At 39.0% G+C, this 26,813-nt stretch overlaps 1 protein-coding gene across 3 annotated transcripts in view; it reads right to left on the bottom strand.

Annotated features, from left to right (window-relative positions):
- Positions 1-581: 581 nt before the first annotated feature.
- LOC122555241 (immunoglobulin-like domain-containing receptor 2) overlaps positions 582-26,813 on the bottom strand; it is a 140,659-nt gene continuing 114,427 nt past the window's right edge. For all 3 annotated transcript variants that reach the window (XM_043701025.1, XM_043701023.1, XM_043701024.1), the window contains 6 exons: positions 20,476-20,622; positions 19,614-19,769; positions 15,971-16,084; positions 8,692-8,887; positions 2,799-3,444; positions 582-1,445 (listed from right to left, as the gene is read on the bottom strand). In XM_043701025.1, coding sequence (XP_043556960.1) covers positions 1,410-1,445; positions 2,799-3,444; positions 8,692-8,887; positions 15,971-16,084; positions 19,614-19,769; positions 20,476-20,622 — 1,295 coding nt within the window. In that variant the 3' untranslated portion in view covers positions 582-1,409. The remainder of the gene's footprint in view (positions 1,446-2,798; positions 3,445-8,691; positions 8,888-15,970; positions 16,085-19,613; positions 19,770-20,475; positions 20,623-26,813) is intronic.

Raw genomic sequence — 26,813 nt, 5'->3', positions numbered from 1 at the left:
GATAAAGAGGCTAATGGTTTTTAGTCTCTTGGAGGCAGCAGAGAGATATTTATATTGGGTAACTGTGGGCATGTGAGATTGTATGTGCAGTTTAGCATTTGGAACATCAAAGCAAGAAAGGTGAGAAAGCCACTGAGAAGGTGAATTGTCATATTAATAATATTGCAAGTGGCAACAGAATTGGAGAATTGTAGTGTCCAGGATTGTAAAATTGCACTTGAACAATGTTGAAACTTTTTAGGCATTGATTCATAGAATTCAATAGATGAAAATTTATTATCAGTGGTTAATTCTCAGGATAAATTAAGAAACTGGGGCTCTTTTCATTAGAAGAAAGAAAATTAAGGTGATGTCAGATTAGATTCCGTACAGTGTGGAAACAGGCCCTTCAGCTCAACCAGTCCACAACGACCCACCGAAGAGTAACCCGCCGAGACCCTTTTCCCTCTGACTAATGCACCTCACACAATGGGCAATTTAGCATGGCCAATTCACCTGTGGACTGTGGAAGGAAACCAGAGCACCCAGAGGGAACCCATGCAGACACTGGGAGAATGTGCAAACTCCACACAGACAGTCGCCCAAGGCTGGAATCGAATCTGGGACCCTGACGCAGCAGTGCTAACCACTGAGCCACCATGCCACCCTCAAAGAGTTGAAGGAAGGATTGTAATGGAGACGGAATTTAACAGAAATGTTCAAGTTGAGGGGAGTTAATAAAGTAAACAGTAAATGAGCAGGGCATAAATTTAATTTTATCACCAATAAAACTAGGAGTTAAGGGAATTATTTGTATGCGGTGGTTAAGATGTGGGATTCTACAGCAGATACTGTTGCAAAACTGGTTCCATTGTGGTGTTTAAAGCGATGATGCATAAATATTTGAAACAAGAAAATAGTTCAAAGAACTTGGGAAGATAACTATGTAAATAGTTCCTTCAGAGGAAAAGCATAGATGATGATTACCTGCATGACTTTTTTTTTCTGTACTACAAAACTCCATGATTCTATGGTTCATTTGAGATTTTATAATGACAGCTAGTGTCTGGACCAAATGGGTAAGGTAATGTTCACACTCCGCTGTATTGAATTGGTAAACCAACACAAAAAAATTGTTCCTAAGTTCTAGAATGTCATCAACCATCACATAAATTATGGCAGGTACTAAAACCACCATATTAATACTGTACATGTAAACCAATCTGACAAATTTCCCAGAGACTCATAATACTTCAAAATATGGAACTGTTGTAATCAGTTCCGAGTGTTTTGCAATCCATTTTATCAAGTGTTGTAGAGTTCCCATGTAGAACAGATGTTGTCCCCAACATTCCGAAATCCTTGGCATTTCTCATTTGTCAAGCAGTACCATCTTGGAAACAGAATCTTCCCTTAATTCTTTTTTAGTTTCACACCACAAGAGCATCTCTGGCTGGGAAATGATTCTGGGGAAAGATGTTCAAAGATATATGTGATGGGGCAAATTAAATGCTGAATATTTTAAATATCATTGATTTAATATTTCTTATTCAAAATGAGTAAAACTTTCAATCGACATATTACATAATCATCGGTCAAATTAATAGAAACAGTTTTTTTTATTGTAGAATCAAATGTGATTGCATGCCAAATATGTTTGAATGTAACTTGCTTGGTCGAGAAACCACTTTATTTAGACTATAGAACAAACAGTATGTCTGAAACTAGAGAAAAGAAGGGGCTTGATAACCAGCACTTGTCATCTACTTTTTGCTGCAACCAGCATTATTGACTCCAGAGGAGTCCTTTGAATACCACTTATGATGGTGGTTCTCTGCCTCTGTGGTGGCAGCTGCACTATTTCCTTTCTATGATAGCACTCCTGCAGCTCTTGTCACACACAGACCAAAATGTACAAAGAGCTTACTTTTCAGCCTCCAATGTATTCTTTTTGTTTTCAATGAATCAGAATTCATATCAGCTTTTATAAATTGACTATATTGAGAAAGATGATTTTCCTCTTTTGTAGATATTTTAAGTATGCCTGATAAACGTTTCATTTAAAAAATGTCATTACAACTGAGCCAATTTATTTAAAACATTATTACAACACACTTACAATGTAATTTTTTTAAATAAAAAAAGTACTGCTGAATTCTCAGCATTATTAAAATCAGTGGGCCAGTTTTTCTTGACAGTGATGGTGGAAAGCTGGTGACTGTGCTAGTTACAGATACTTTATGTTCTTCCTTCCCATTGTTTTAATATTCAAACCACCATGGACGGTCTCCCTGGTTCTAATGCAATTTCCTTTTAGCGTAGAAGTAACAGAAAAAAGTAAAAGAAATATTTCTGCCAAGTATATGCCCCTTTATATTAGAAAGTTATATTCTTGTTATTTTTTTCTGCATTTTCCCATGAAAATGTAAATGTTCCTTCTCTGGGAATGTCTGTCAAGAGAAGTTTCTCACTGCATTCTGGAATGGTTTAATTGTAGACAAAATTTCAATTCAGCTCGTGAGTTTAAGCCATTCAATTCTAGAATCCACCAATCCCAGGGACTACAAGAAGCATTGTACCTTTATCCAATGATATGCTTTAGCTTCTGTAAGATACTAAAGCCTTTAGGTTGCTTTGATTGGATGCCAGAAGTGAGAAAATACTCTGTTTGCTAGAGCTGACAAGCTGCTCCTTGGCAAGCATAGAATTCATTAGCACAAAGCACTCTACTAGAGTAGTTACGTTTAAATCCAGCTAACACAGTTCTTTTCAAATAAAGTAAAAATACAATTCTTTATTAAAAATACAATTGAACTTACAGCTTTCTTCTGCCTTGGTTGTTCTTTCCTCTCATGAGTGCATTCCATTTTCTGGTAGTAAGCCCTTCCTGCCAGTTCTTCTGGCCTAAGCCTCTGCAAGTGCATTTCAGTATATGGAGGCAGTGTCTCTTCCTCTTCTGCCCTGTAGCTTGGAGGTTTCCCATAGTAATGGTCATTCCCTCGCTTGATGCTGGTTTTGGAAGGGGTTTCACTGCCATAGCTCTCGTTGTAAGATTTGCATTTGGCTTTTCTCTCCAAAACATTGCTCATAAAAGCATCATCATAAGCTCTGACGCCCTCATTTGTGCACCTTAGTGGATATTCTTCCTGCCTGTCTCTCTTCCTTTGACTATTATAAATATGTGCCTGATCAGTATCATAAAGCTCATTCCTGCTTCGACTCCTTTTGTTATAGTAATCATCCAAAGAGCTATCTTGATAGTGGTACCGGTCTCTGAGTGCTCTATAATACTCCCCTCTGTCTGTACTTTTTCTCTCCCACCGTTCAGGCTCTAGGGAATTACCCCTCCTCCCCTTGTAATGGTATGATTCTGCAAATTGTTCTAGTTCATCCAGTGACCTTGTTTGGTCTTTGTCATGGAATTCAATTCTTTGTCTTTCACAAGATCGAGATCGAGACCGTGACCTAGTGAACAACAGAAGTGAAATTATCTTAGTGGTTTTCTACTGCAATTCAAACCAAATTAAATCTGGTTTGATGATGTTCCTACTTCAACTAAAGTTCATTCACTTCTGTGCACTTTGTACATAGAAAAGACATTTTCCAAGTAAAGCTTTGCTAAACAATATTCATATCAGTATACTTCAGTTCCATCTTTATTTTGGAATGTTGGAAAATGGAATATATATAAGTCACAAACACAAATCAAGTACTTGTAGTCCTTGGAACCGAAACCATTAAACTAATAGCATGGAAAATGAATAGTAAGCTTGAGATTTGAATGGATTGTTAAAATTTAGTAAATTATGATCAAGAATTTGAAATGTAGGATGTGAGTAGATATTAGCTGTAGAATAAAAACAAACTGCAAAACAGAAGAGATTAGAGAACATAATTGTGGGTCCCTCACAGGCAATGAAAGATGAAAGTGTAATGGAGCATAAAGAAATCACAAACATTAAACAATTATTTTATGTCTTTGTTCATGTAGAAGCCACAATGTATGTAGGATACTGGGAAACCAAAAGAATTACTTGCTAATACTAATTATTAAAGAACTAGAACTGATGAAATTAATGGAACGAAATGCTGACAAAATCCCTCGGATCCAATGTGGCAAGAAAAGTAATGGTTTCATGGGTTTTGAACATACAGAATTCCCTGGGTTTTAGACTTGTCCCCAGAGATTCAAAGGTAGTAAACATGATCTCATTGTTCAGAAAAGGAGTGAAAGTAAAAACAAGAAACTATAGGCCAGTTAGCTAAATCTTAGTGTTGGAAAATTACTCGATTGCATGATTTCAGATGTAAGAAAAAAATCGTTTTGATAAATGTGCAATAATGAAGTAAGTCAGCATGGATTTATTAATGGCAAATTGTGTTTAACTTGGTTTAATGAGGTAACAATGGGGATTGATGACAGTAATACAGTTGATGCGATGAACATGAAATTGAAAAGAATGATTATGTTAAATGCCACATTACAGGCTTGACAACAAGCTTGAAGCTCAAAAAATAAAACTTGTCAGCCTGAATAATAAATTGATTGAGTAACAAGATTAGAAATGAACAAACTAGTAGAAGATATATATGATATAACAAGATGATGACCCCTTTTCTTGATCTGTATTCACGGATTTTCGTGTGTAATGCACAATTACAATGTGTATCAATGGGTATTATGAACTATGTAGAAAATAGTAATACAGTTTAAGATAATGTGCGCTGGTGGATCAATTGGATATGTAGCAGATTACATTTAATACAGAAAAATGTGAACCAAAACATTTTAGATGGAAGAATGAGGACTAGATGAAATTAAAAGATACCATTCTAAAAAATGGTGCAGGTACAGAGGGACTTGCACAAAACATTGAAGGTAACAGAGCAGATTGAAAAAGCAGTTGTTCATAAGGTATAAGGGCTGGTGGGCTTTATACATCAAGGAATTGAGTACAAAGGCAAGGATGTTACGGTAAAGCACTAGCTTAAACTCAATTAGAGCATTGTGCCCATTTCTTGGCCCCACATAATTGTAATGATGTGAGGCCACGAGAGAGAGGCTGGAAAAAAGATTTATGAGGATGGTTCAAAAGATGAAGGAGTTTGGTTACACAGATTGGAGTAACTTGGGCTTCTCCTTGGAGAAGAGAAGGTTGAGAGGAGATCTGACTGAGATGTTCAAAATCATAAGAGATTTTGGTTTCTACCCACATTCCAAAGATGTGCAGGTCATGATCATCTGGAAAGGAACTATTTGATTAGGGATAGTCAACATGGTTTTGTGAGGGGATAGGTCATGCCTCACTAACCTTATTGAGTTCTTTGAGAAGGTAACCAAACAGGTGGATGAAGGCAAAGCAGTTGATGTGTTGTATATGGACTTCAGTAAGGCATCTGATAAGGTACCACATGATAGACTATTGCATAAATACAGAATTTCAGGATTGAAGGTGATTTAGCGGTTTGGATCAGAAATTGGCTAGCAGAAAGAAGACAGAGGGTGGTGGTTAATGGGAAATGTTCATGCTGGAGCACAGTTACCACTGGTGTACCGCAAGAATCTGTTTTGAGGCCATTGCTGTTTGTCATTTTTATAAATGATCTGGATGTAGGTGTAGAAGGATGGATTAGTAAATTTGCGGATGACACTAAGATAGGCAGAGTTGTGGATAGTGCCAAAGGATGTTGTGGGTTACAGAGGGTCATAGATAAGATGCAGAGCTGGGCTGAGAAGTGGCAAATAGAGTTTAATGGGGAAAAGTGTGAGGTTGTTCACTTTGGAAGAAATACCAGGAATGCTGGGCTAATGGTAAAATCTAGATGAAGAGAGAGATTTCGGTGTCCTGGTGCATAAATCCCTGAAAGTTGCCACCCAGGTTGATAGGGTTGTTAAGAAGGCATATGGTGTGTTGGCGTTTATTGGTAGGGGATTGAGTTTTGGAACCACAAGGTAATGCTTCAGCTGTACAAGACACTGGTAAGGCCGCACCAGCAGTATTGTGTGCAATTCTGGTCACTGCATTAAAGAAAGGATATGGAAGCTTTGGAAAGGGGTCAGAGGAGATTTACTAGGATGTTGCCTGGTATGGAAGGAAGGTCTTACGAGAGAAGCTGAAGGAACTGAGGCTGTTTTCGTTGGCGAGAAGAAGGCTGAGAGGTGACTTAAATCAAGACGTATAAGATAACCAAAGGGTTAGATAGGGTGGACTGTGAGAGCCTTTTTCCTCAGATGGGGAAGGCTAACATGAGGGGACATAGCTTTAAATTGATGGATGAATGATTTAGAACAGATATTAGGGGTAGTTTCTTCACTCAGGGAGTAATAGGGGCGTGAAATGGCTCGCTTGCAACAGTAGTAGACTGGCTGACGTTCAGGGCATTTAAATGGGCATTGGACATAGATATGGATAATAATGGAATGGTGTAGGTTAGATTGGCATCAGATTAATTTCACAGATCGGCGCAACATTGAGGGCCGAAGGGCCTGTATTGCGCTGGAACTTTCTATATTCTATGCTCTATGTTAGGTGAATAGGCCTTATTAAATTGCCCATAGTATTCAGGGATGGGTGCATTAGGAAGGGGTAAATGTAGAGTAGTAGGATAGGGGACTAGGTCTGGATGGGTTACTCTTCAGAGGATTGGTGTGGATTTGTTGGGCCGAAATCCCTAAAGGTCTGGACAGAATAGAAAGTGAATAACTGTTCCCATTGGTGGAACATTTGAAACTGGGCTGAAAATGTGTTGCTGGTAAAGCACAGCAGGTCAGGCAGCATCCAAGGAACAGGAGAATCGACGTTTCAGGCATAAGCCCTTCATCAGGAATGAGGCGTTTGTTTAGTGTATGGATTCTTCTGTGGATGAAGAACAGTAGAGGTCCTTTGCAGGTCTGTGAGAGTTTTGTCCTGAGCTGGGGTAGGTCCAGTTGCAGGGAATATAGGTAGCGGCGCATGGCTGCAAGTGTGGAGCGGAGGATCCGGAGGGAGGTCCGTTGCTGAAGGCTTCGGATTTGTTGCAGGTACTGGGTGTCCTGGTTGGGTCCAAATTTTGTTGGTTGGAACATAGTCCGGAGTCCGTGTGGAATCAGTCGGTTCCATAGGCAGGTGCTGAGGAAGGCGATGTGGCTGTGGTAGCGGGTTTGTTTGAGAATGTGGCTGAAGAGCTTCTGTGCAGAGGAGATGCTCATTCCTGATGAAGGGCTTATGCCCGAAACGTCGATTCTCCTGTTTCTTGGATGCTGCCTGACCTGCTGTGCTTTACCAGCAACACATTTTCAGCTCTGATCTCCAGCATCTGCAGACCTCACTTTCTCCGGAACATTTGAAAGCCAGAGAACTTTGGCTTGAGATGAATATGAAAAGAATAAAAAGGGGCATGAGGGTTTTTTAAATAAATAGAGCAAGTGGTTAGCTATGGAATGCATTGGCTAAAAAATGGTGGAGGCCGTTTCAATGATAGCCTTCAGCAGGGAATTGGATAATCACCTGAAGAGATACAAGAAATACAGGGCTACAAGAAAATACAGGCTGTATGACCAGATGATTTGCTGTTGCAGACAGCTGACACAAACACAAAGGTCTGAACAGCTTCTTTCTGTAATCAGTCTGTGTTTCCTGAGTTTTGTTGAGCTCTTCTGCCAAAATAAAGTGAATGAGCAAGTAATTCCTGAACGCGTCATGTGTCATAACGATAACTTGCATCTCCTTTTTAAACAAACTAGTCAGCTACAATTCTGATGTAAATGTTGGGATTTCCGCCACATAGTTTTGATCCTCATTACCCTGCTATTTACAAACATGGACCACTTTGGAGCTGATATCTACTTCTACTGGAATTTATTGTGCATTTTACTATCTGCAAAAGTTTAAGTGCATAGGAATATCATCACCACTAAGTCACATGCCATTCTTATTCCAAACTAAAGCAACATTCCTTTCATCTTGGCCATTATTGGGTGAAAATCTGGGAACTCCCTAGTTAACTGTGTGGTCTCAGCCTTTAAGATCTGATAAAGGGTTTGATTTTCCTGCTCCTCTGATGCTGCCTGACCTGCTTTGCCTTTCCAGCTCCACATTTTATCGAACTCTGACTTCCAGTATCTGTAATCTTTACTAATCTCCAGCCTTTGGGATCTGAAGTTTTAGCCATGTCAACCCTTTCTGTCTACTGGGATCCCTGTCCTAGGAGCTCACCATAGGTGAAAACATGTTTGGAAACTAAATATTAGAGAAAATGTGAAACTTCACACACAGGAGACCATCTAATAAACATTTTATGTATTATTTATGCAATAGAAAATTTAAATCTGCAAACTAATGATTCTGTTATATTTAGGCAATTCTGAGCTGTTTATTCTTTGCCCTGCTTTACTAAATTATGTACATTTAATCAAACATGAAAAGATAGCATTTATTATTATCCTTCAACTGCATAATTATTCAAATGAACTTTTTATAGAAAGCATTAATCGTAAACAACAGTTTAAATCTATACTTAGATTTTTTGACTGGCTGATTTGCTAATACAAACGCAATAATATTTCTTTACCATCCTAAAAAGCAATGCCATATTTAATAAAACGGTCATGACTTTATGATCGGTGAGAATATGAATGGCCAACAGTCTTCATGTGAAATAGTACAGGTTCTTGTGAAGAAACGTGTAAATGTTTTCATGATTTATTTCAAACTGAGTAGTTCATTGCTCTACCTGCTACTGCAACATTCGTTGTCTCTTCTTTCTTTGTTCTTGAAATGTCCCGACCCTCTTGTCAGCTGACCCCTGAATGCTGAGTCATCGTCCTGGGCAGTAATTGCAGGGAGCACTTGTTTTCGACCCTGAGGAAAGGTCTGGCGGAAATCAGTGTCCTGATCGTGAAGTGAACTGAGCTCCGACATGTTACTGGCTGTATAATAGAAAAACGTTTAAAATATTTACTCATATTCTTTGTCTAACGTTTTCCTGATAGTTTCAATTACAAACTGGCAGCGCTCGGAAGCAACCCAAGTTTTTTCAAAGCTATAATGCAAATCACAGCTGCTAATTTGCATTTGAAGGGGGGAAGAAAGTCAGAACAGAAAGTCGAGGAAAACTTTCTTCCTCTCCCACAGAGATGGTCTCTGACTGAACCCTGCAATGGCATCAGCTGAGCATCTGTTATTGTGCAATGTCAGTCTGCTTGTGAAGCAGCTATATAGTATTAGATTATTGTTCACAATAAATCTTCCCATTAAAATAAATCCCGTGAAGGCTGTAAATGAATAACTGCAGTCAGATATTTCAGATATACCATTTGCACCTTGACATCCAAAAACCAAACACAAGACATAATACTAATGATAGCACAATTTTGAGCTGGAGAAGACGCTCACATTTGCCAAATAATGTTTCAACACAAGTCAGTCTTTTCAGAACAAACTATATATTTTCCAGAGGGTGGTAGGAACCAGTTTAATTTTGAAGACTACAATTGAATTTGTTTCCACCACAAATCTTAATGATTTGTTGAATTTATCTTTGTGTTACACCCAGTTCTTTTGCAAATCACCTGAACTGTGTGCCCTCTGGTTAGCATTTGGATGTATTGTAGTGCTCCTGGTGCTGGGCCTGTAGGCCATGTCCCATCTCAGGATGTAATGGCCACTGAGGTCTACCATAACATGTTCAAACAGTTAAAAAAAACACATCTTCAATCTATCCACGTAACAGTAATTCCTCTTGCCTGAGGAATTCTTATTAACTTTGTTTTGTACTCTCTCCAAAGAATTCACATCCTTCCTAGTGTCCTGTCCACAATTAGGTGTAAAGCCGAAGATGGGGTAGAAATATTGTAAACAAATGGTCAGCAAAGCTCTTTACCTTTGGAGTCTAAAGTGCATTCTCATGCTTCTGACCATGGGCAGAATAGTGACAGGCAGGCAGGTGCATTTTATAAATAGTATACAGGGCCCAATTCGAGAAGTTATGCTCCCATTTCTGTCATGTTAATTCTGGTAGCATAGGATAAGGGTGCAGTTTTTCAAGCCCATAAATATCATTCCCTACCTTGCTGGCTCCACTGTGCGGTTGGCATTTTAGAAACCCCCATTATGTTCATGGAGTTGGGTCAATTTTGCTAAAAAAAACATGAGTTATGGCCTCCAAGATGGCTACTGATCTCCATGGAATCACAAACTTTTGTTATAAATTCAAAACCTTCACATGCCGTCATTCATCCAATCAGGTATGATAAGTCATAGTTATAGTGTAGAAAGCATGGAAACAGACTTTTCGGTCCAACTAGTCTACGTTGACCATGTTCCCAAACTAAACTAGAACCACTTACCTGCGTTTGACCTCCAAATCTTTCCAATTTGTGTCCTTATTCAAATGCCTTTTAAATGTTGCAACTGTACCTGCATCCACTGCTTTCTCTGGCAGTTCATTTCAAACATGAATCACTCTCTGCACAAAAAAAGTTGCTCCACTATCCTTTTTAAAACTTTCTCCTTTCTCACCTTAAAAATATGCCCCCTAGTTTTGAATTAGTTTTACTATAGAAGGAAGGTCATTGGTGGTTGGGCAAAAGACATGACCATGTAGAAACCCTGTAGTGAGATGTCCTGCTACTAAGATGGTTGACCTCCAACAATCTTCCTTTTTTGCTAGCTATAACTCCAACATATTAGCTTTATTAACTGCATCATTAATCTATCTTGACATTTCAAACATGTTTCATTATACACCCCAGAGCTCTCTTTATTACACCATTTAGCCTGGATTGTCTGTCCTCATTCTTATCAAAATGCAGCAACATGCAGCTTTCAGTATTGAATTTAATTTGCCACATTCACTCATTCTATCATTTTGTCATGTCCTCTTAAAAGTTATTCCTATCTTCTTCACTGCTTCACTACTCTCTAAAGTTTCATATCATTTGCAAATTTTGAAATTCTGATCAAAACTTGTCATCTGATCATTGTGATATTTAGTTTATCTTCTGTGTTTTGGAATGATAGATGAAAATAAGTGCTTTTGCCTTGTAAATAATAAGCAGTTACTGGAGTACTATGATCAAATGAATCAAATAATTATTTGCACAGTATTTAACTTTCTGCATTTTGCCACAGAACTTGCAAATGAGTCACTACCATTATACCAGTGATTAGTGAGTTTGGTCCTTCGGAGCAGGCAAAGTGGGGACCATGAGACAGGAAGTCAAGATCAATGTCATCCTAGAGAGGGAAGTGATCTGACAGCTTAAAAACGGCATGAGAGGTGAGCAATCCAAGATAATGAAAAGGTGAATGTGGAGTCTTGCATAAAGCATATTGGCGTAAAAGCGAAGAAATTGCTAAACACCAGCCAGTCTAAGACATCCATGCTGACTGTGCAGCAGTCCTCTGAGTCTATTGTGTTTCTTCATTGGTATTCCATTTCAGTTACTCAATTTGGTGACACCAAGTATGACTCAGCCATTCAGGAGGTGAAGGAAGAAAAATAGAGGAGCAATAGCAATAGAGGATACCATAGCTACAGCATCAGGTCGGTGTTTCTGTGACTGTCCGTCTGACTCCAGGGCAGTGCCAGGGTCAGGTTTATTACTGAGCAACTGCAAGACCTTGTTCTGGGAGAGGTGATCAATCAGAATTCATAGTCCACATTAGTGCCAGTGACTTGGGTAGGAATGGGAATGAGATCATGAAAGCAGATTTCAGGGTGCTTGGAAGAAAGGCAGGACTTCTAAAGCAGTAATCTCAGGATTACTCCCAGTCCCAGTGCTAGTGGAGATAAAAATAGGAGAACCAAGCAATTGAACACATGGCTGAAAAACTGGTGTACAAGGGTGAGCATCAGATTTTGGTCATTAGTACTGATTTTGGGGAAGATGTGACCCATACAAAATGGTTGGTCCCTAAACAGGACCATGATACATATCTTGCAGGGAAGCTAGTGCCACTAACAAACTATCAAGATTGTCAGGGGTTTGGAAAACTGAGATTAAATTCAGCAGGAACGGGAGGAAGAAGCTTCACAAGTGACTCTGAAAGACAGAGGAAGTAGAGGTTAAAAGAAGTGCAGCAAAGCAAATTGGCAGTCTTAAAAGGTAGATATGTAAGTGCAAAGAGTATAGTAATTAAAGGTTGATGAGGGCACAGAGACAAAAGACAGCATGAAATCACAGCCAAAATTGAACATTGGCTTAAAGATGGCCAAGGATGATTGCTCAACAGGCCTGGATATTTTCAAGCAGGATAGAGAAGGGGATAAAAAAGGTAGAGGTGTAATATTATTGATTAAAGAATCAATCACAATTGTGAGAAGGGATGATATACTAAACAAAGCATCAAATCAGATCATATGGGTTGAACTGAAACAAAAAAAGGGGGCAGATACACTGCTTGATGTGTACTATAGACTGCCAAATAGTGAGAAAGAGAGTTAGAAGAGTAAATAGGTAGGCAAATGTCTGACTGTGAAAACAACAGGACAATAATAGTTGGGGACTTCAACTACACAAATACCCTTGGATTCAAATATTGTGAAGTACACAGAAGACACAACATTCTTGAACTGTATTCAAGAGACCATTTTTAGCTAGCACATCAGAAGCCCAATGGGAGAGGTTGCAATTTTAAGCTTAGTCTTAAGAAATGAAGCTGGGCATGCGGAAGAAATAGCAGTGGTTGACCACCTAGAAGACATTGATCATAATATAGTTACTTTTAGCATCATTATGGAAAGGGACAAAAATAAAACAGGAGTAAATTTCCTACATTGGGGGAAAGCAATCTTTACAAAGCTAAGAATTAATCTATCAAAACTGGACTGGTTGCAGCTACTTGAGGGAAAATCAGTGCCAAATCATTAGGAGGCATTTAGAAATGAGATTCTGAGCCACACTATGGATATGTCCCTACAAAGAAAAAGAGTAGAACTACCAAATCTAGAGCGTCCACTTTTTCAGTTATGGAGAAGCATGCAAGGTAAAGGAGAAAAAAAGACAATTTAAGATAATTTCAAATGTAATACATTAGGAAGCTTAGAGGAATATGGAAAGTACAAGGATGAAGTGAAAATGTAAATTAGGAAAGCAAAGGAAAATCTAAAAATGTTTTCTCAGTAGATTAAGAGCAAAAGGATGACTAAGGAACAGATTGGATCCATTTGATGTGCACAGGGTAACTTGTGTGTATAAGTAGATGATGTAGGTAGGGTTCTAATTGAATATTTTGTCTTTGCCTTCACAGAGAGAGATGATACAGACATTCCAGTTGAAGATCCAGGTAGATATTAGATAAAATATAATGAAAAAGGAAGTATTGGAGGAACTGACCTTGAAGAGGGATAAACACCAACACCAGATTAATTGTATCCTAGGATGTTAAAGGTAAAAAAGGAGGGAATAGTGATTGCTCTGAGGATCATTTTCCAGTCCTCACTAGATTTTGAAATTCTGATCAAAACTTGTCATCTGATCATTGTGATATTTAGTTTATCTTCTGTGTTTTGGAATGATAGATGAAATTAAGTGCTTTTGCCTTGTAGATAACAAGCAGTTACTGGATTACTATGATCAAATGAATCAAATAATTATTTGTACAATGTATTTTGAAAATTGCATTACATAACTTCCTGCATTTTGCCACAGAACTTGCAAATGAGTCACTACCATTATACCAGTGATTAGTGAGTTTGGTCCTTTGGAGCAGGCAAAGTGGGGACCATGAGACAGGAAGTCAAGATCAATGTCATCCTAGAGAGGGAAGTGATCTGACAGCTTGAAAACGGCATGAGAGGTGAGCAATCCAAGATACTGAAAAGGTGAATGTGGAGTCTTGCATAAAGCATATTGGCGTAAAAGCGAAGAAATTGCTAAACACCAGCCAGTCTAAGACATCCATGCTGACTGTGCAGCAGTCCTCTGAGTCTATTGTGCTCCTTCATTGGTATTCCATTTCAGTTCTCAAGTTGGTGACACCAAGTATGACTCAGCCATTCAGGAGGTGAAGGAAGAAAAATAGAGGAGCAATAGCAATAGAGGATACCATAGCTACAGCATCAGGTCGGTGTTTCTGTGACTGTCCGTCTGACTCCAGGGCAGTGCCAGGGTCAGGTTTATTACTGAGCAACTGCAAGACCTTGTTCTGGGAGAGGTGATCAATCAGAATTCATAGTCCACATTAGTGCCAGTGTCTTGGGTAGGAATGGAAATGAGATCCTGAAAGCAGATTTCAGGGTGCTTGGAAGAACTACCAACTACAGATTCCTGAACTACAGATTCCTGAAGAAGGGCTCATGCCCGAAACATCGATTCTCCGGCTCCTTGGATGCTGCCTGACCTGCTGCGCTTTTCTAGCAACACATTTTCAGCTCTGATCTCCAGCATCTGCAGTCCTCACTTTCTCCTCACTAGATACAAGCAAGGTACCAGAAATGTTTTGCCATTATAATAAAACAGTACAAGGAATAGATCAAATACTAAAAGGCCAGTCAGTCTGACCTCTGTAGTAGGCAAATTACTGGAATCAACATTGAGAGACAGTGTTAATTGATTCGTGTCGAAGATTAGATTAATTGAAGAAGTCAGAATGATTTGTGAAGGGAAGGTCACGTTTTGCCAACTTAATTGAACGTTTTGAGGAAGTAACAAGTATTCATGAGGATAGTGCAGTGAATATTGTCTACATGGATCTTAGTAAGAGATTTGACAAAGTTTCGTACTTCAGATGATGAATAAAAATTAAAACTCATGACATACAGAGGAATGTGGTGAGTTGGATCCAAAATTGGCTCAGTGACAGGAAGCAAACAGTAATAGTTGACAGATGTTTTTATAAATGGAAAGCTGTTTCCAGTGGTGTTCTACAGCTAGCAATTATGGGTCTCTTGTTTTTGGTATGTAATGAATGGTTTTGACTTAAATGTACGAGACATGCTTAGGAAATTTGCAGACAAAAATGGGTTGAGTATTTGATAGTAAAGAGGATGGCCTCTTTCTGTGCTGTGACTTCTCTATGATTCTGTGATACAAGGGTCAGGGGAATGGATTCCATCTTTAGATTCTTCAGGAGACCAGGAAAACTCTCACGGAATTTCAAAGGTTGTTATATACTACAGGGTGGACTACCATAATGTATGTTTCATTAACACAAATTTGCTATGACATGATTGACGAATTGGGGACACTGTTTCTACAGCACAAAGTCTTAAAGTATGTACTGGTTATAACATGATTCCAGCCCAGTAGTTTAATGGTGCTGCTATTACACTATTTATTCATAACATAGGATTGCATGAGAACAGAACTACTGCATTATAGCAGTATGGAAATGCTAACCATAACAGGGTTAGCACTGCTGCCTCATAGCACCAGGGACCCCGGTTCGATTCCAGACTCAGGCAACTGTCTGTGCGTAGTCTGCACATTTTCCCTGTGTCTGCATGGGTTCCCTCTGGGTGCTCTGGTTTCCTCCCACAAACCAAAGATATGCAGGTCAGGTGAATTGGCCATGCTAAATTGCCCAAAGTGTTCAGGGATCTGTAGATTAGGTACATTAGTCAGGGATAAACACAAGATAATAGGGTAGGGGAATGCATCTGGGTGGGTTACTCTTCGGAAGGTCAGTGTGGACTTGTTAGGCCGAAGGGCCTGTTTCCACACTGTAAGGATTCTGTGAATACACTTGGGGATTCTATGAATGAATACAATAGAATATTGCAGATTAAAATTGGTAGGTGGGTCACAGCATTCTTTTTCAAAATGTGTATTTAAAAATCATACACATTTATGAAATGCTTTTAATAGTCTTTTTACAGGGAGAGAACATAAATGAATTTAAATAGCTACACTGCTAAAGCTGCATTGATCACGGCAGTGCAAACTTAAATGAAACATTGGAGGTTGAAAGTCTCTAATGAAGTTAATGCTTTTGCTGAGCTAGTATATTATTAGAAAATAGCCACAGTAAACATGCCTCAAATCTATCTTATTACAAATCACCCATACATTGTTCATATTTTCTCCGAGAGGGGTCAAATTGTGCCAATTCCTTTTCCACATAATAAAGGACCTTCATGGAGTCTTGCTCTTTGTTGGCTTGAATCCTGTAGCCACTTCGTACTAGAGAAGAATGAGAAAAAAATAGGTGTGTTAAATCAATCTATTGTTAGTAGATTACTATATAATATATAGCTGCAAGGACCAGGAATAATCCACTCAATTCCAGGATACTGCTTGCTTCTATTCGTGTTTTCCCTCAACTTTACCTCGCCCCCATTTTCTGGTCACTACCACATTGATAGCTGATTTAATGTTAAAGAAGTCCAAACTGCTAACAGCTGGTGGTTTTGCCTCAACAGACAAGACATCATGTTTATCAATCCATATCTTATATATAGGAGCCACTTTTAGTCAAATGCAGCCTTATTTACAATCTCCCAAGAAGGTTCAGAGTATTTTAAATTGACCTTCTGTGTATAGTCATCCATTTTAGAACTGCATGCGCACTTGAAAAACTCTAGTCTTTCTTTCAAATATAGTCTTCCCATTTCTCATAGTTTAGGTGCATGTGGGGGTGTGACTGATTAACTGCTCAACCACAGAACTCATGTGCCTTAATTTCAAGTTATCCGCCCAGTGGCTCTAACCTTCATAATTCTGAAAGTGCTTCGAGAGGTTAGTCATGGCTCACATCAACTCCAGCCTAACAAGTTGCCTTGACCCTTTACAATTCACCTACCGGCACAACAGGTCCACAGCAGATGCCATGTCCCTTCCCCTGCACTCATCCCTGGAACATCTGGATAACAAGGATACCTATGTCTGGCTTCTGCTTATGAACTTCAGTTCTGTCTTCAACACTATAATCCCAAACAAACTCATCACGCAACTCTGAGACCTAGGTCATGGCTCCCCTCTCTGTAACTGGATCCTCAACTTTCTGAGCCATAGACTGCAATCAGTAAGAATAGATGACTGCATATGGAATAGAGGGAGAACTAGCCATTTGGATACAGAATTGACTCAGAGATAGGAGACAAAAGGGTGGTGGTGAAGGGTTGCTTTTCAGACTGGAGGTCTGTGACTAGCTTTATGCCACAAGGATTGGTGCTGGGTCCACTGCTTTTGTTATTTATATAAATGATTTAGATGCGAACATAGGAGGTAGTAAGTTTGCAGATGACAGCAAAATTGGGGGTGTAGTGACAGCAAAGAAGGTTACCTCAGTACAACAGAACCTTGATCAGATGGGCTGACGGGCGGAGGAGGCATCTCATTGCAGCTTTGATTAAACAGAAGTTGTCATTTAAAGATAAAGAGAACGCAATCACTTCCTAATCATTTACAACTCATGTGTCACAGTCTAATCCTGAAGGAATGGAGAATTGTGCACTGTCAGTTAGTTCTGATATAGAATGAAAGAAGTAGTATTTACATTTTCCTGTGAAAACACTATTAGTACTGGCACTTTGTTTTCTCATGACATATAAAATAATCAGATATTGATTGATAACAGTCAGAATCTCACCGCGAGCATTTAATAATTCCTCATAAGAAATTCCCTGGAAAGGCAGATATATGTATACCAGGGCTCAGATATACTAGCAGAGAAAACTCTGGCTTAATTTGTGTTCCAAAGGGAATCCTGAGGATAACTGTATCATTCCTATAGCAATGCGTTCTGAGATCAGCTGATTTAACATAAACCTTGACTCATTTCCAGATGTATTATTGATTACATTTACCAACCAAAGGCTTCGCGAGGTTATACAGGGGACTGGTGAGACTGAGAATGTATCTGGAGTATTCTTGGATTATTCTGTACTGTTTAGGTCTCCTTATCTGAGAAAGGATGTTCTAGCTATGGAGGGAATATAACAAACCAGACTGATTTCTGGGATGGCAGGACTGAATATGGAGAGATGATGGATAAGTTAGGTCTATATAGGTGAAAGTGAGGACGGTAGATGCTGGAGATCAGAGTCAAGATTAGAGTGGTGCTGGAAAAGGCAGCATCCGAGGAGTGATGTTTTGGGCAGGAGCCCTTCCTCAGGGATCTATATACACTATCGTTTGGAAGAATGAGAGGAGAATCTCTGAGAAACCTATAAAGTTTGAACAAGGTTGGACAGGCTAAACACAGGAAGGATATTCCTGATGATTGTGTTGTCCACAACCAGGGGCTACAGTCTAACGATATGGGGTAGGACTAAGATGTTGATAAATTTCTTCATCCAGATGGAATTCTCTGCCATAAAAAGTACTTGAAGCCAAAGTACTGAAATGTTGAAGCATTGAAATTCCTTCTTGAAAGGAATTGTGGGTGTATGTACAGCATGTGGACTGCAGCAATTCACGATGACAGCTCACCACCTTCTTATAGGCAACTAGGGTTTGGGCAATAAATGCTAGCCAGCCAGGAACACCCATGTCCCATGACTGAATAAAAAAAATTTCAAGAAGGAGTCATATATGGTTTGTGGGACTAAAAGGATAAAAAGGTACCAGAGAAAGCAGAAATGGGAAACTGAGTTGGACAATTGGCCATGATCATGTTGAATAGCAGCACAGGCTCAAAGGACCAAATGGCCTACTTCTGCTCCTATTTTCTATGTTTCGAAGAGTCCTCATGAGGAAGTAGAAACAGAGTGTTTAAATATTTTTAGGGCAGGGATAAATAAGTTCTTGATAAGTAAAGGGATGAAAGGTTACCTGGGATATGAAGTTAAAGGTTACAATCAGATGCACCATGATTTTAGTAAACAGCAAAGCAGGTTCAAGGGGTCAAATTATACACCTGTGCTCCTACCCTGTACGTTCAGTATGTTTGTGTACAATCCTCACTGAGTTTGTTCTCTGGAATCAGCCTTAAAGCGACCTTATTGTGGCCATGCCTACTGTGCTCCAGGAGAGTAAAACGAGGAAAAATGTCCAGTTTTCAGATAATTCCGATTTTCATAGTGCCAGATTTTAGATGTAGTACCTGTAGTTTAACTCTGAAAACAAACAGCAACACCGAGTACAATTTTCCTGTGGCCTCCTAAATCCCAGTGTCAGACTGAAAGTGCATCACCTTATGGGAAACAATCACTCAGCTGTGAGTTTTCCTGAATTGGCCAGTTGTAACGCAGGTTAAGGAGAGGCATTCCAGCTTGGAAGCAGCAGCAGCAACATCCAATGGCTGGCAACTGAACAAGAAGATGCTTCAAAATTGAGGTGCTGTCTTCAGAAGATTTTCAAATTTAAACTAGAAAAAGCGGCCTTAGCTGCCATGTCACCATTGTGGATGTGGAGAAGTCATCAAATGGTGACCTGTGACTGCGGGCAAGGAAGAGGACCTCTAAGATGGAGCTGCAGACCTGCTTCACCTATCCCAAGGAATTAGGTTATCACATAAAATGATTGAGTATGATTGAGTAAAATCCAGGATAATGAAGAAAGTGTGGTTAATAAATGAAAAAAGGCAAATTATTAATGCTAGTTACCAATTTGTATCGTTTCCACTAGCTGTTATTATGTAGTTATGTTTGGAGCTTTGTCTAGAATAAGTTTAAGAGCTTCTTTCTATACACGATTTGATATTGTTGATATTGGACGTGGTAACCGAGGTCCTAAAAATGATTTTTGTTTTGAGTAAAAGTTTTCTTACCAGATCCTCCCATATCATTGTCCACATGTGCAGTCGAAGACAGAGGTTTTGAATCAATTACACTTGGTGATATGGGTACCCTGGGGATGTAATACGGTGGATAGGCTGCAACATTAGGAAGATGTCCAGCTTTTACTGCTTTCCCAGCTGCATATACTGGTTAAGAGAGAAGAATAATATTGAACATTTCTCTTTAATTGGTAAAGGCCTTGTTCCATACAGGAACATTGATTTTCTTTTCTTGTTTAATAAAAGACTGCATGCCCTTGAACGATTATTTGTGTGAAATTAACCCTCTTGCTGTTACTCATAGCTGCACTATCACGATGTCCTAAATAAACTGATGATGGCTCCCACAGTTTCAATTTATCATTTCTTTAGTCACTTTAATATTTAATTGCCATTGTAGAGTTTTGTACAAGTGATGGGGCATTTTGCATCTTTTGAAATTATCAGCTGGTGTCTACCGAGTCCCCTGGCTTGATTTCTTTCTGCCAACATGATATTACACTCCAAAATGCTTTGTGTTTAGTCTGTAACATATTAGAATGAAAGTATTGGAAGGTAACTTTTTTTCTGTGTTTTATCTGTTACGTAGCTTTATTCAATGAACACTATTTCTTTTCAGATCAGTGCATAATTTTTGTTTGTATCACATAAAATCATTTTCTAAGGGCAGACACGTATATAGGTGCACTGAAGAAGAAACAATCTTGTTGATTGTAATTCCTGAAATTTATGAACAATCCTATTAATCTTGTGTCTTTAACTAAATAAACCTTCCTAAAAGGTAATGAAAAGAAGAAGTCAAGAGACAGAAAATAATCCCTTTCCCAACTGAACTGTAGAAAAGTGTACTTACAGGCTCGAGGGCAACAGCAAGACTCTGGACAACATGGGCAGCGGACGTAACAACAGCATGTGTGAGGACAGCACTGGCACCAGCATACACCAAGTAAGATGAGGAATATTAGAGATCCTGAGAGCACTAAAGCAACAAATGCCCATTCTGTAATACAAAAAAAATTGTGAAAATTATATAAAGAATTATATTGCCTTGCTGATCACAATAGCTGACATAATTTGTGTTTTTATCCCTTATTACACAGCACAGCATGCTAGATTATTCATAACTGCTTTCAATTATTGTATTTCCTGGTAAATATAATCGTTTGATTTCACTAATTCATTCTCCCTAAAAGTGTTTGGAAAATTATCTAAATAAAGAAGTAGCATTTCTATAAAGTTTAAGAAATTTGCAAGGGATGGCACGTTTACATTAAATGTTGATGTGGTATTAGAAAATGATCCACCATTGTACTTTGATAAATCTCATTATGAGTTGGGCTTTAAAAACAAGTCCAGAATGTCAACACAGTGATTATCCCATCCCATTCTTCTGAAGTCAGTCACTCATGCTAGGATATGGTTCCACAGGGAGCATTCCAGAGCCACTTATTAATTGATGCAATTTTTGTTGGAAGAATGACTTCACTGTAAATATCTGTCTACTCTGCAGAATCTGGTAACCTTAGTTTGGCATCAACCTTGTTAGACCCCCACAAAGTACTGTTGAAGTACTTTGTTCCTGTGGAACTGCACACTGAATCAGCAGGGAGGGAATCAGAAGGACTTTACCTTCACCCAACATCCGCATATACTGACCGTACAAAAAGAACACTAGAGTGTGGTCAGAGTGGGACTTTATGCCGGTTTTCTCCACAGGAGCCTGTGATGGCAATTATAGTTCCCATATAGTTCTTATGGCTGAGCTCAGCTATCTCAGCTCACACCTGGGAAGTAACATGGAACAAATAGTCTGATTCTGTATGTCTCAGCATTCCATGCTAACAGCTGTTCACCAACAAAGCCCAGTAATTATTGTGGCTTTACTAAAACATATTTTTATAATGAAATTTATTAAAATCAGAGTAAAGCATTAAAACGAGCTCAAATGTAGATGCTATATTGTGCGCATAATATTGTCAGTGATGTTTAGCCAATAAAATTAATGTCCTTAAAAATTGTATGTCAGTCGTCCAGTTCTCTATTGCAGGAGGCAGCTATAATGAAGTCCCCATGGGAAAATTTGAGAGAACAAATTACAATAAAAATAACAGAAGTTTAAAATTGTGTTTTGTTTTCAATTTACACTGAAGATGAGGTGATGAGAATCTATGAACACCACCACCCATGTAAAACCCGGAGGATTAATCAGAATTTTGCGTGGTTATATATTTCTTTCATCACTATTTTTGTTGAGGCAGAACTTTTCCAGCTCATCTATTCCCATAGATGCTTTCTCAATAGAAAATACATAATAGGATTTGGTATTAAGATTTTATTCACTGCCTTAAACTTAACTGTTCCAAAAATTTATTTTGAACTTACTGTCCTTTCTACTCGTAGAATCCCTCTTTCAATCTCCTGCTGCTCTTGCTTGCTGCTTCCTTGTCTATACTCCATCAGGCTTGCTGTTTCCCTCTCCTGGCTACCTTTTACTGCCTTGCTCCTTTCCTGTTCTCCCTTGTAATCCCTCAGCTGAGTGATTGCTCAGTTTGAGGGCATGAAAGAGGTACAATAGCCGGGAAATAACAAGGAGGTTGGAAGAGGGAAGTCGTGAAAGGGGTGACAAGTGAAAGGGAGTGAGGGAAGGAGTTGGGAGAGGTGTTAAGCAGACAAGTGATGTATGTAAAAAAGTCTAAAGAGCAAAATCAGTTATAGCATGGGTGGGGAACCTGCAGCCTTAAGGCCGCATGTGGCCTTTTGAATGAATCCAAATTTTGCCGAACAAATCTTTTATTTTTTTATTAATATGTTTTCTTCGTCCTTTATTATTTTTATTTTAATCTTAAAATGAATGTATTTAAAATACCAGAGAGTAAAAGAAAATTCAACAAAATAATCCTCACAGACCATTGGTAAGTCATAAGGGCTATTTCGACACCTGTTATGCTCGTGATTTAGTTATAATGTGACTCTAGTTAGATTTTTACAAAATAATGTGAATTTTGAAGAATATATGATTGAAGTTTCTTGGATGTGGCCTTATTAGATTACAACTAACATAATGCGGCCTTCCAACATGAAAAAGTTCCCCACCTCTGAATTACAGTGTTTTTTTGGTGCACAGTAACTGGACTAAAACAAAAATGTAGGAAGTGCTCTTCAGGTAGGTTTCATTATTTACAAATTGCTTTAAATATGATATTTGAATCATTTTAAATAGGGAATACCTGTAAACTAAGAGGCTTCCTCTTGGTCACTGATCCACATAGACAGTATTCCCTGCCTGGTGGAGCTGCTGAGATTTCAGAAATGTTGGTCCTGTGAGTTGACTGACAGCATTGGCAGCTAGTCTGCCATCATTAATTGGTGACGTCACACATCCAATTAGGAGGCCACTCCAGGAAAATATCTTTCTTGGTCTCATTGCTAGCGTGAGGACTTGGGATCCGATTTGTCAAAACATCAAGGTCTGTATTCCCTTATCCCGCTTTTGTTCCATACAAAGTAAAAATGTAAGAAATATAAGTAGGAGTAGACTATTCTACTTATTAAGCTTACTCTAAATTTGTTTAGATCATGGCTGACTTTCTACCTCAGCCTCCCCTTCCCATACTAGCCATTCTCTCCCTTATTTCTGATTTGAATACAAAGAACTGAGCTTTCACTGCACTCTAGGTTACAGCACTTCAGAGATCCACAAACTTTTTAGTGAAGAATATTTTCATGTCATTCCTAAATGCCTAACCCATTATTCTTAAACTGCACCCCCCTCCTTCATGTAAACTCCCAATCAGGGTAAGCATTTTCCCAATAGTTATCTTGTCAAACATCTTAGAAGTTTTTTGTTTCAATTAGATCACCTATCATTCTTGTAAATTCAGGGAATGTACCATTCATCAACTGAATATCTCCTCAAGGACAATCCTGTTATGCTAAGAATCAGTCTGGAGAACGTTACTTGCATTGCCTCTGACACAAAGATATCTAAGAACGAAACTGTTCAGTTTTCACCAACATTCATATCCACACCCTTTAAACCTCACTCTTTGAGACAAACATCACAACATGCCAAAATACCTTTTACAGAAATGGTGGGGTCCATGCAAGGGCACTGGAGACAATTGAGAAACATCCAGGAAAGAAATAGTGACGCAGTTAAATATTTGTGCTTATGCTTTCCGCACTAATTTCTAAGAGGTAGGGAGTGGATTTGGGGTGCACATGAAAGTTTCTGATTCGAGAGATTTTTTAATTTTCAGAATTCAGACATTGTAATAATACCATGCTACCCCAGTTTGACCTGAAATTTAATATTTTATCCATGCACAAAAACATAGTACCAGCCTTCCAACTGAAATTACTAGCTTTTCAAAACAAGAAGGTTCCCACTGGTAAACACTGACACTTGTATCATTTATTTTTAAAACATAAGCTACTGGTTATCTAAAACCAGATCAAATGTTGGCATACTCATGAATTTTGCTCTAATTGTTTTCAAAGAAATTGATGCTTATCCAGTGTAGAGAGCCCGGTTATCAGCATCTACGTTCATAGCTGAAGTACAATACAAGTTAGTCGTGTAAATGGTCCGATATATTTTTGGTGACTGTTAATCTAAATCAGAATAGGAACTTTTTATTAATTAATTCATCACTTCCATTTCCCATACTAACTAATCTTACAATTCCATGAGTGAAATGGTTTATTATTCAACAGTAATTCATTCTAAGCACATGGATGATGATGGGATAGTGTAGGGGGATGGGCTTAGATTAGTTCAAAGTTGGTACAACATCAATGCCGAAGGGCCTATTCTGCACTGTATTGTTCTATGTTCTATATTAAATAATTCAAATCACACTGCAAATTTATTTCAAACACAAGGGCAAAAGAGTCAAGTCTCAGCTTCGGAATTGAGATATTTCATGGGATAGTGATGGTGGGTTGATTGAAATGTGGTTTCCTCCCCAATGTGATGTTGATAAAATATAGCTTTCATTCATTGTTTGCAGTCTAGTGGACATATATCAGATTGATAGTTAGTGCCAATGCTCTGGTCGCAATTTTTAATTTTGCCAACAACGATGTTCCAGCAATAGTGGGCTGAATATTCATCCTGGAAACAATAATGGGAATTGTGAAAATTGCAGTTTTCACATGCTCACCAATGCTGGAAAATCTGGGACTAGAGATGGGACCTTCAATGCCAGCAAGTGGTGCTGACTGACATTGGGGCAGTTGACTCTGGGAAAAGCCACTGGGATTGCCAGCTGTGAAGGTGAGCAGTTGGAAAGGTCCACCTCAATGCCATAGGACTATCCAGCTTTAATAAAAAAACACAGGTTTTTAAGCCTTCAACCCTCACACCCATAACCCCCTTCCCCACCCCCACACACACCCATGTCCAATATATCCATACATAAACAGGTGAATATTTAAGATATTTAGGATATTCAAACTAAGATTCAATCACAAATACTGCCAGCCTGTAATATTGGTCAAACATTTAGAAGTCACTGAATTAAACAACATGGCCATTTCTATCTCAAAGGATAATAAAGCTGATACATGGGAACACCACCACCTTCAAGTTCCCCTTCAAGTCACTCACCATCCTGACTTGGAAGTATATTACTGTTCCTTCACTGTCACTGGGTCAAAATTCTGAAATTCCCTCCCTGAGGACATTGTGAGACAACTTTGGACTGCAGCAGTTTAAGAACACCAGTCCCATAAGTGAATTAAAATAAACACAAGGAAGTGATTCACCCCGTCACATCTGTGTTGGCTGTCTGAAAGAGCTAATCACCTAGCTCAAAATAAAAAAAAACTGGAGAAACTCAGCAGGTTTCTCAGCTGGAGAAACTGAAACAGGTTGTGTTTTTTTTTAATGCAGCAGACAGAGGGTAATGGAGAACAAATGGAACAGATTGTAAAGGTGCTAAGAGCCAAAGGGTAACTAAAGGTGGTGAAGGAAAGATAGAGATGTAAACATGTGTAAATTAAAGTGTGAAAAGGAAAATGGTCAACAAAATAAGGCTGTGTGTTGGGTGGGGTGGTTGGAATTTGGAGGATGCAAGAAAAATCAAAGATACAAAAGTTTCCACTACAAACCCACATACTCTGATAGTTACCACAAGTATACCACTTCAAACCCTGCCTCTTGCAAGAATTTCATTCCATTCTCCCACTTTCTGTTTCTCTCTGTTTAAATGATGCCACCTTCCACTGGAGTGCCTCTGATACCTTTTTCCACAACCAAGGATTTGCCCCTTCCCCCTCCCAGGTTGACAGGATCCCAAACAGTTCAACATGTCTCCCACTCTTCATCCCTTAACCCTTCCCCTTCATCCCTGAACCAATAAAAAGATAACTTTGTTCTCACTTGCCACTCCACTAGACTCTGTATTCAAAAGGTAATTTTCTGCCAACATCAAACACATATTCCCGTCCCCTTCACTGTCACTGTTTCCTCCGCAACACTCTAGTTGATTCCTTCGAACACTTCCTCTCTTGCCAATTTCACCCTCCTCTGCAATATGTAGATGATATACCACTTGCCCATTCATTTCCTCCCTCCTCACTGTCCAAGGACCCTAACATACCTTCCAGATCATAGAATCATTGATTCATAGAGATGTACAGCATGGAAACAGACCCTTCGGTCCAACCTGTCCACGCCGACCAGATATCCCAACCCAATCTAGTCCCACCTGCCAGCACCCTGCCCATATCCCTCCAAACCCTTCCTATTCATATAACCATCCAAATGCGTCTTAAATGTTGCAGTTGTACCAGCCTCCATCACTTCCTCTGGCAGCTCATTCCATACATGTACTGCCCTCTGTGTGAAAATGTTGCCCTGTAGATCTCTTTTATATCTTTCCCCTCTCACCCTAAACCTATGCCCTCTAGTTCCGGACTCCCCGACCCCAGGGAAAAGATTTTGCCTATTTACCCTATCCATGCCCCTCATAATTTTGTAAACTTCTATAAGATCACCTCTCAGGCTTCCGACACTCCAGGGAAAACAGTCCCAGCCTGTTCAGCCTCTCCCTATAGCTCAAATCCTCCAACCCTGGCAACATCCTTGTAAATCTTTTCTGAACACTTTCAAGTTTCACAACATCTTTCTGATAGGAAGGAGACCAGAATTGCACGCAATATTCCAACAGTGGCCTAACCAATGTC

Source organism: Chiloscyllium plagiosum, chromosome 12 (assembly GCF_004010195.1).
Source record: "Chiloscyllium plagiosum isolate BGI_BamShark_2017 chromosome 12, ASM401019v2, whole genome shotgun sequence".
Classification (NCBI taxonomy): domain Eukaryota; kingdom Metazoa; phylum Chordata; class Chondrichthyes; order Orectolobiformes; family Hemiscylliidae; genus Chiloscyllium; species Chiloscyllium plagiosum.
This window is presented reverse-complemented; position numbering and strand designations above follow the sequence as displayed.